Source organism: Athalia rosae, chromosome 1 (assembly GCF_917208135.1).
Source record: "Athalia rosae chromosome 1, iyAthRosa1.1, whole genome shotgun sequence".
NCBI lineage: Eukaryota > Metazoa > Arthropoda > Insecta > Hymenoptera > Athaliidae > Athalia > Athalia rosae.
Window position 1 is genome coordinate 11,485,335 of NC_064026.1, and position 8,523 is coordinate 11,493,857.

Sequence of the window (8,523 nt, forward strand, 5' to 3'; positions counted from 1 at the left end):
ATTGTTTCAATCATCAATTATAGACATGAAAGGCTTTCTTCATAAAATTTATTGACATTATTTTGTTCGACAAAAGAAAGAAAATATCTTGGCATTAAATACAATGTAATGATAATATCTGAACTATAAGTGTCACAATAGAATATTATGCGCACCGTACCGCTGAGGTCACAATTTAAGAAATGTATGTACATCAAATTATCAAAATGAAGTGATATATTCAATATTTTCAAAAATGAGGTGACTGAAATATGTCAGCCCCCATGTCATATTATATGAAAAATATTGAAAAGTGATGTGGTCACAATTCGAGTGTAATACATCTAATTACAAAAAACTATTACATACACATGAGATAAACATCCTTATTCTGCGGTTACAATTGAAGTATGTCAATAATATTTCTAATCACCACAGCTTTTTTCAATGGGCGAAATTTAACGTTTACTTAATTTTACAAAAATGAATTGGTCATGATAATTTCACCCATTTTGTCCAAGCAAATCAACAGTGAATTCAATTTATTCTTTTCTCCAGATAATCGTCTTGTTATTAGCTGGCATATCAATAATTTTCATTAAGTAGATACCATTTTCATGTGCTAACTTTTCCAAATCTCTGACATCTCTTAGACCCCATTCTGGGTTCTGTGTTTTTAAAGATTCGTTGAAACTAACATTACTTTCTGGAGATATTTTACCATCGATCATATAAGGCCCATAGGTAAATAATATTCCATTCTTCTTCAACAGTTTACCTGTATTTTTGAAAAGGCCTATGCTACAAGGAAATGGTGAAATGTGGACCATGTTACAATTATAAATATAATCAAAGTTGGACTCTTCAAAAACTGTATCTCCCCAATTGGAATAGTCAGTACTGATATCGATGAGAAAAGGGGGTTTGACATTTGCAAAAGATTTCGTGTAGTTAGATATGCTTTCCAACAGTCTGGAGTCAACTTCTGAAGGATAAAAAGTCACTTGCGGAAAATATGCAGCAAAATGAGCCACATGTTGTCCAGTACCAGAACTAATCTCCAGCAGATTCTGATTAGGGCCAGAGCAAATATACTGCCGTAGGACGGAGAGAATAGGTTCCTTGTTGCGATCTGCTGCTGGGTAGAATAGTTTCTGCTGTACTCCTGGCCCAGATCTGTATGAGCGAATGCAGATGTGTTAGATATATTTTCATGTTCATAAACAGAGATTATCTTATATCAGGCTACATCCCGGTGACCAAGGGTTTGTGAACAGTAAATGGTTCCTTAGCTCTCTAGTTTTGAGGTATAAGTAATACATAAATATTTTCATCTTGCATTCTTACCTGTGTGTGGCAGCAGATTGAATGATATTCATGTTGCGTATTTGCCTTACAAGAGTCATTCAGTGGTGATGTGGTAATTTACGTATCTGAAATACATTCATCTTTTGAAAATTGATGCTATATTTTCTGTTCGGTGTGACCAGTCATTGTGTATTAAGGTTCTGTTTAGATGGGAATCATATTCTGAAAGTTGACCGACTTATCAAGTCTGGAAATGAAGTATTTGTCAATAGCTAGTCAAATACCATAAGTCGTTGATTTCAGATACGGACTATTTTGTCTACACCTTTTACATACCAGCCATTGATAGGTACTGCCTGTCTGGTAAGCTGGATATCTGATTCATATTCAGAATAATATTGAGCATTACAATAAGAAATTTTTATATCGGAAAGTGTTTTTAGTATTTAGGTTGCAATTTAGTCAACTAGTCAAGTAAATAAGAGAAGGCTGAGTTTACTTTGCATTGTCTTTATTGCAGAACATATTGTTATTGCTAGTGGTCAACTTAGTTGACCAATACATGGAGAAACAAGCTTATGTAGCTGCGAATTGGCATTGTCTCTAAAGGCTCATACGAATAAATTTTTTTTCAAAGATATCCATGGTGAGTAGTTACAACGAAATGATTTTCACAGGTGAAAGAAAGTCAAGAGACTTCGAAATTGTCATTTTTAACAAGAATAATATTTTGTTGAAAGATTGCTACAAACGTGACACCTCATAGAGACGAAGCTATGGAAATGGTCTTACTACTTCAAAGTCATTTATAAATTACTGTGATCTGTGGTAAGGTAAACTTATGTCAAAATTTGAGAGGATTTGACACTCTTGAAAGGATGAAGTAAGATGATTTGATGCACTTCAAATTGAAAATGTGATAAAACACGAAGCTACATTCCACATGATGGAGACCTACTCATATTCGGATTTGTGTCCGAAGCAATGATTGAATTATAAAACTAATTTCCAACAGATCCTAATCGCTGTCTTTAGTCCTATTTTTTTTGCTTTTTGATACCTTTTCTACATTTTTTTTAGACTTAGATAAATTTGGGATGTACACGGAATGACCAGTTTTCTTCAAATGGTCAAATAACTTATTTTTTGTCGGGAATTCTGCTTTGCAAGACACACAACAATGTGCAAAATCTTGGACGTCATCAATAGTACTTTTTTTTCCTTTCTTTTCTTTTGGTTTGCTTTCACCAGTGCCTTGTGTTTGATTCCTCTTTGCTTCCTTAGCTTTCTTGCCTTTTGATTTTTTATTACTTTGAGTTGAACTAGCCACATTTGAATCTCCTTCCGAATTCAAGTCAGAATTTTCAGAAACTATTTGACTTGCTTCGGCGATATCGTTGATCATGGGCTCAGCAGTTTCATCGGCATCTTCTTGTGGAGTTCCAGCAGCAGTATTATCATTCGACTGCTTGTTATCACCGATGAGTTTTTCAGTAAGAGCTTTTCTCTGGTCTTGCTTTTTCCGCTGTTTTTTTGATAGCCCAAGATGGGGTTCAAACTCTTGTTCTTCGTCAGTAGTCTGTTCAAGAACAACTTTATGAACATTTTTTCCTTTCTTTTTTTTGTTTTTTCGGGATTTGTTGAGCAGATTGTCACGCAAGCTTTCCTGGTCCGATATTAATTCTGCTTCCGAAGTAAGTTCATCCTGCTGGTCTTGTCTATTGGGTACATTAGTGGTCGTATCAAGAAAATCTTCCATTTCTGGACCAGTAGCTAATTTTATGGAAGGATCCTTCGACTGTTTTCTCCTGTTTTTTTGCTTTTTAGAGTTAGACTCGTAATCTGACATCATTTCCCCATCAGATGTGCTTGGCTGTTCATTATCTTGATCAATACTATTGACATTGGAACTTGGATTTAATAAGAAGTCTGGCATTTCTGGACCGGTTGCAAGTCTGACACCTTTCAGCTTCTGATGCAAAGACGAAGCTTTGTTGTTTTCAGATTCTGAATTTGAATCTGAATTGTACTCATCGCTGTTACTTGCAAACTCTTCATCTTCATCCAGTAGAGAAGCTTTCATAGTTGAAATATTATCTTTATGCTTTTTAGAGTTTTCATGATTTGAAAATGCTTTTTGTGTCTTGAATATTTTGTTGCAGGCAACACAATATAAAGCACTAGTGTCCAAATTGTCATCGTCTTCAGAATCTACATCTGAAGCTACATTTTCACCAAACTCAGCAGCAAGATTTGCTTCGATCAATTTTAGATCTTTTTCCATGTTTGAAAATTTTGACCATTCTGACTCTGTGTAATTTTCCATTTCTTGGCGACGCTGGAGACGCTGTTGTTTTGTTCGTTCCTGTACTTTTTTAGCATTTTCTTTAGCCTTCTCCGCTAAGACCTGTGCATGTGCTTGCACTCGCTTGTCCCGTTTCCGAACAAAAGCCACAAGATTTCGAACTTGTTCATTGCGTTCTTTTCTTGCTTTATCTCTGACTTTTTTATTTTCTTTTTCTACTAACCTTAATACTCTTCTGTTTCGAATAGCACGAATGTCATGTGGATCCAACCAAGCGAATGATCTTTTTGTACTATAACTCTGCCAGTAAGCATAAAACTCATGGACAACATCTTGATATGAGCTGCTGGAGTCCCCAAAATCTGGTATCTCCTTATCCGAATCTTCTCCATGAGCAAACTCTGAATCTTCAGCTACTAATTGTTCAAAGACTTTTCTATAGACCATATAGAATCCTTTTTCATCATCCCCATAGCCTTTATAGCAACTGGTCGTGAAATATGGGAACAAATTAAGAGAATCATCTTTGTAGTCTTCTCCAATGCCTCCTTTTAAAATTGCTTCCCTATGATTATCATACCAAGCTCGCTCATGCGGGTCACTCAAGACCTCCCAAGCTTGTTGAACGAATTGAAACTGTTCTTTAGCATCTTCCGTGTTCTCTAAGTTCTTATCAGGATGCCATTTTAAAGCAAGTTTTCTATATGCTTTTTTCAAATCATCGTCAGACGCATCTCTTGGAACTCCTAGTACCTCGTAGTGGCATTTCATCTTGGTCTTTATCGAAAATTATATTGCACCAAAGACAGGTAATCAGTTGAAATGTACATATATGGTAAAAATATTGTCAGTTCAATTACAAATGTGTATGAAAACTTTATACTCCGATACGCATAGACAGCTGGAGCCTTGTACCTTCAGAAAGGTATCAATTATTTAATGTCAAATAATCTTTCTTATTTTGATTCTTCATGATCACACTATCTATTCTGTATAATTACGAAGGTGCCATAGCTACTAAATAGCCAGAGTAACGATGTCCTAGAAAAACCCTGAAACGTTAAATACATCATATTCAAGTGGGTGGATAATGTGTACAATCAGAGATAACCATATATTACGAAGGAAGTTAGGAGAATCTATGCAAAACTATATCGTATCATTGTGAATGCTTACATAATTTTTAGACATTTGCAATCCAAGACTTGTAACAGCAACAAAATAAATAAATAAATTATTAGTTTCAAAATACATAAGCAAAGGATCGTTAGGGAGGGTAGTAAAACTGCTTTAAAAAGTTGATTAACTAAAGTATCTTCAATCGTAATGCATGCTTTCTCGTTCATTAATGATGGCATTTATGAAATTCAACTGTACCTTAATGAAATCACTCAGAAAAAACACCAGTCGTTTTGAATTACGAATCGGTGACAAGTCTAAATTTTGTACGAAATTGAGGTATTACAACACACACTAGAAATTGGATTATTTTTTAGCAAGTCGCTCATGTGAATCAGTCAGATTTATAGGTTATGAATGATTCTTAACCAAACGTGATCCACCTAATTACAAAGAAAAATAGTGTAGCTGCTAGTCCACTACGGACGTTTATAATGGTTCATTATTGGAGGAAAAGCTGTTCTTATTCTAATAATAGTCGAGTGTAAATTAGGTGTGCACCACATGTCATTCGCCAATTCTTACAACTTACCGTGATTCGCGTCAAACTGGCGCCTCGGTCTCTGCCAGTCTCTGCGTTGTTTGTCAGTCCACGTCGTTGACTGAAGATTGGGAAGACAGCCAGTTATGGAAAGAATATTTTTCATGGTAAGAAGGGCTCGAGTATACTTATTGTTAGAAGCAGAGACGTTCCCTAAAATGTATCTTCTAAAAATTCCGTAAAACAATCAATTGTATTCGGGCATCATTAAAAACCTCCGACATTTTCACGGGCACCCGTTGCATGATTTTAGGAAGAAATTATACAAGAATCCTTAATTCATTAAACGAGAATTGCATTACAGTGAGTATTATCAATAGCTGCGCAAGAGATACAGCAACATTACATTATTTAACTGTTATTTTGAACAATAAAGGTTAGTTTTCATCCGTTCAAAAGTCTTCCAATTCTCAGAAAACAGTTGAGCGAACAGTGGTAAACATGCTCGAATCGTCTTACTCGCTCGCGCCTCTATGTGGCCCCCTGATTGGCTCGAACGTCAGAGCTTAGCCTCGAACAAGCGACAGTGATTGGGTGTATAAGTGTAGAGCGCTGAGCGCTGTGACGCAGCGGTGCCACTATCTCGTCGAGCTTCGAATCCTCTGCATCATCTCCAAGTAAGTCGTTGCTGATTTAACTATACGCATTATAGAATCGGATTCCAAAACTTGCAAAAACTGATGGAAGTATCTGACCCGTCTGTGGGTAACGCTGCTTGATTGAACGGATCAAATATGGTGATAAAAAAAAGCTAAATTAGTACGAGTCGTTCGGTCTAGTGCCCCCCAACCCCCCTCCGTGCACAGCTTTTGATTGGTATGGCATGATTCGGCCAAAGAGCGTTTGCGCGGTGGCGCGGTTACAATACAATGGTGAGCTATGATTGCTCAAATATTTTGAATTTTTCTACAACGGAATTTCGAGATGGATAAGCGCTCGGGTGCCCCAGCTACTAACTTCGTTCCCGCGTTCAAACCACGGACCGCTCCATGGCAAATGAATAATCGCGTCTTCATTTGATTTGGCATAGACGTTCTTTTATTTCAGACCGTTGGTTTTCTCATTTGTTGGCGTCGGTCTCGTTGGCATCTATGATACAATTATTCACTTTCATTCGAACTTCAGTGCGTATTAGGAGTCAAGTAGAGGCGAAACTTTTGTTCTTTGATCACTTGCTTAACAATTAGGATACCGGGGTGTGATTTTGTAGGAAATACGATCTCATTACAGTACGATATGACGATTTATATTCTGATATCAAATTGATTCGGAAGTGGAATACTTATTCGTGTATTATTATGGATTACAGAGCTCAGGTCCAGCAACACTGCAAATGCATTGTATACGAGTCCATGCAGCCAATGCTACTCGGATGCACGATACTCCCACGTGGTATCCCAAAACTACTTGATACAGATCTATGTTCACCACTATCAGGACGGAGGATGGTAAGTATAGGGCTTGGGTGTCTTTTGGCTTATTTTCTCTGAATCCCTCGATTCATATCATCTGTATATTTGGAATTTGCTAAATTAACAATGTTGAAATTCTCTGTCACAGATATTATTCCTACACGCAATGGAGTCTCCTTGCCCGTTTGATCATCAACTATCGATATGAAGTGCAACATCTCTGTAATTATAATTTTTCACCACCATTTATTTCTTTCAATGCACAAATCATTACTTCTCGTTATTTATGTTTTTTCTTTTAATTCTGACAGCATCATTCTTCGTGGGAGTATATTTCATCGAATTCTCATTGGACCACACTGACTACATTCAACCTACAACGGTTCAACCAATTACACAGCTGTAGCCATCAGGGAGGCAGAGACGTCCGGGTAACATCCAAGGCCCACGAGACCTGGGAACCGGCTCGGGTCCGGTCTTGGTACTGGCAACGATGGTGAGCGCAGTCAAAGTTCCTCGACTTCTTTGCCAGCTCACGCGATGGTGAACGCTGGCATCAGGTCGTTGTATTTTTTAATTTCCCAAGTCCCATCCCTTTTTGTTACGTGGTGTGGCGGTACCCTGAATTTCAATTTTATTAGGTCAGGTAATTGTAGGGTTGGTTGTTGTTGAGCATACCGCACCTGCACCCTGTAACGTCAAATTTAAAAAACTCTTCCTTAGAATAAATCAGTGAAAAAATCAATGAATGATTCAGTCAGTCCGTGAGTCAGTCATTTTAATAATTAGTCAATCAGTTATTCGAGCAATTAGTCAACCATTAGTTCATCAAGTCTGAACTATTCAAATAAATCACATCTTTGATAAATTTTAAGTGCAAGAGTGTGCAGCTCATAGGCAACGGTCAAGACCGTCGTTCAATCGACTCACGCGTTTCCTGATTTCTATATAATTTTCAGTGATTGATTTCGTTTGCGTTGATCACTGATTGGTCATAAAATTTTGTCGTACGAATGATGGTTCTTGCCATAGGTTCAGCTTTTTCAGGTACATTAGGAATTGAATTGGATAGCTTTCGCGAAAAGTCAAAACCCATGTAGTCTCAATTTAATGGTCAGCCATCAGCTAAACCAATTTCGAATTTGATCTTTATGTCTTTTATCTATTTGCTTGTTTGAGATTTCGATTCGTTTAACTCAATTTGAAATAAATTGCAACCCGTCTTTAGGTAACGATAAGTAAATTCACTAGAACTATAACAGGATGTCTAATCGAATTTTTTTCCCTTACACACAGTTTTGAGCCCTCAACTTTTTCTTGCTTAATGAATGTATGTGAGATTAATTGAATTAATTTCTTTGCTGATGATATTTTTCAATCAATTTTATCGAAATCATCAATATATCGAATAATTTCAGTCGTCAAGAGTAAATTCATTAAATTCATTCAATGATCAATGTTTTCTGAATTTTGGCCTGATAAAAAACACACCTTTTCTCAAAATTTAAATAAATTACGGCTTCGGCCGGGGCGTGGGCAGCCTTTAGATTCCTATACACACAACAGGTTCACAGTAAGTTCTTGAACGAGATACCACGGCAATGAATGTGAGATATGAGTGAGATGGAATGTTTTTGGTACACTTTGAAAATGATTTTTTAAATATTGTTTTCTCTAGAGTCATTTGCCGAAAGAATGGCAAAACGAATGTGAACCGATTGTCTGGGTGCGCCGGCGCAAGTATGAATCGGGGTCTTCGTCAGTAAAATCATTTCTTGGATAAATATAGGTGAAAGGCA

The 8,523-nt window shown here is 36.9% G+C and overlaps 2 protein-coding genes and 1 long non-coding RNA gene across 5 annotated transcripts; 1 reads left to right on the plus strand and 2 right to left on the minus strand.

Moving 5' to 3' along the window:
- Positions 1-31: 31 nt before the first annotated feature.
- LOC105687191 (methyltransferase-like 26) lies at positions 32-5,359 on the minus strand. 2 transcript variants are annotated; one of them, XM_020853030.2, is made up of 3 exons: positions 5,304-5,359; positions 1,327-1,412; positions 32-1,155 (listed from the first exon to the last, which is right to left on the minus strand). In XM_020853030.2, the coding sequence occupies exons 2-3, from the start codon at positions 1,383-1,385 to the stop codon at positions 522-524; spliced, it is 693 nt and encodes a 230-aa protein (XP_020708689.1). In that variant the 5' UTR covers positions 1,386-1,412; positions 5,304-5,359; the 3' UTR covers positions 32-521. The 2 variants fall into 2 exon arrangements, with proteins under 2 accessions (XP_020708689.1, XP_012258056.1); XM_012402633.3 differs by lacking the exon at positions 5,304-5,359 and adding an exon at positions 4,970-5,104.
- LOC125500060 lies at positions 1,509-2,303 on the plus strand. The gene is made up of 3 exons (XR_007277229.1): positions 1,509-1,650; positions 1,808-1,933; positions 2,028-2,303. It is a non-coding gene; the product is annotated as an uncharacterized LOC125500060 (long non-coding RNA).
- On the minus strand, positions 1,782-5,378 carry LOC105687190 (dnaJ homolog subfamily C member 21). Of its 2 annotated transcripts, none has more exons than XM_012402632.3 (2): positions 5,304-5,378; positions 1,782-4,644 (listed from the first exon to the last, which is right to left on the minus strand). In XM_012402632.3, exon 2 carries the CDS (start codon positions 4,361-4,363, stop codon positions 2,306-2,308), a length of 2,058 nt encoding a protein of 685 aa, XP_012258055.2. In that variant the 5' UTR covers positions 4,364-4,644; positions 5,304-5,378; the 3' UTR covers positions 1,782-2,305. The 2 variants fall into 2 exon arrangements, with proteins under 2 accessions (XP_012258055.2, XP_012258054.2); XM_012402631.3 differs by lacking the exon at positions 5,304-5,378 and adding an exon at positions 4,970-5,113.
- Between the last annotated feature and the right edge of the window lie 3,145 nt (positions 5,379-8,523).

Excerpts from the sequence above, each read along its gene's own strand:
- LOC105687191 (XM_020853030.2), bottom strand. The coding sequence starts at position 1,385 with ATGACTCTTGTAAGGCAAATACGCAACATGAATATCATTCAATCTGCT. Across the intron at positions 1,156-1,326 it reads CAATCTGCTGCCACACACAG|ATCTGGGCCAGGAGTACAGC; the intron begins GTAAGAATGCAA and ends TCGCTCATACAG.
- LOC105687190 (XM_012402632.3), bottom strand. The coding sequence starts at position 4,363 with ATGAAATGCCACTACGAGGTACTAGGAGTTCCAAGAGATGCGTCTGAC.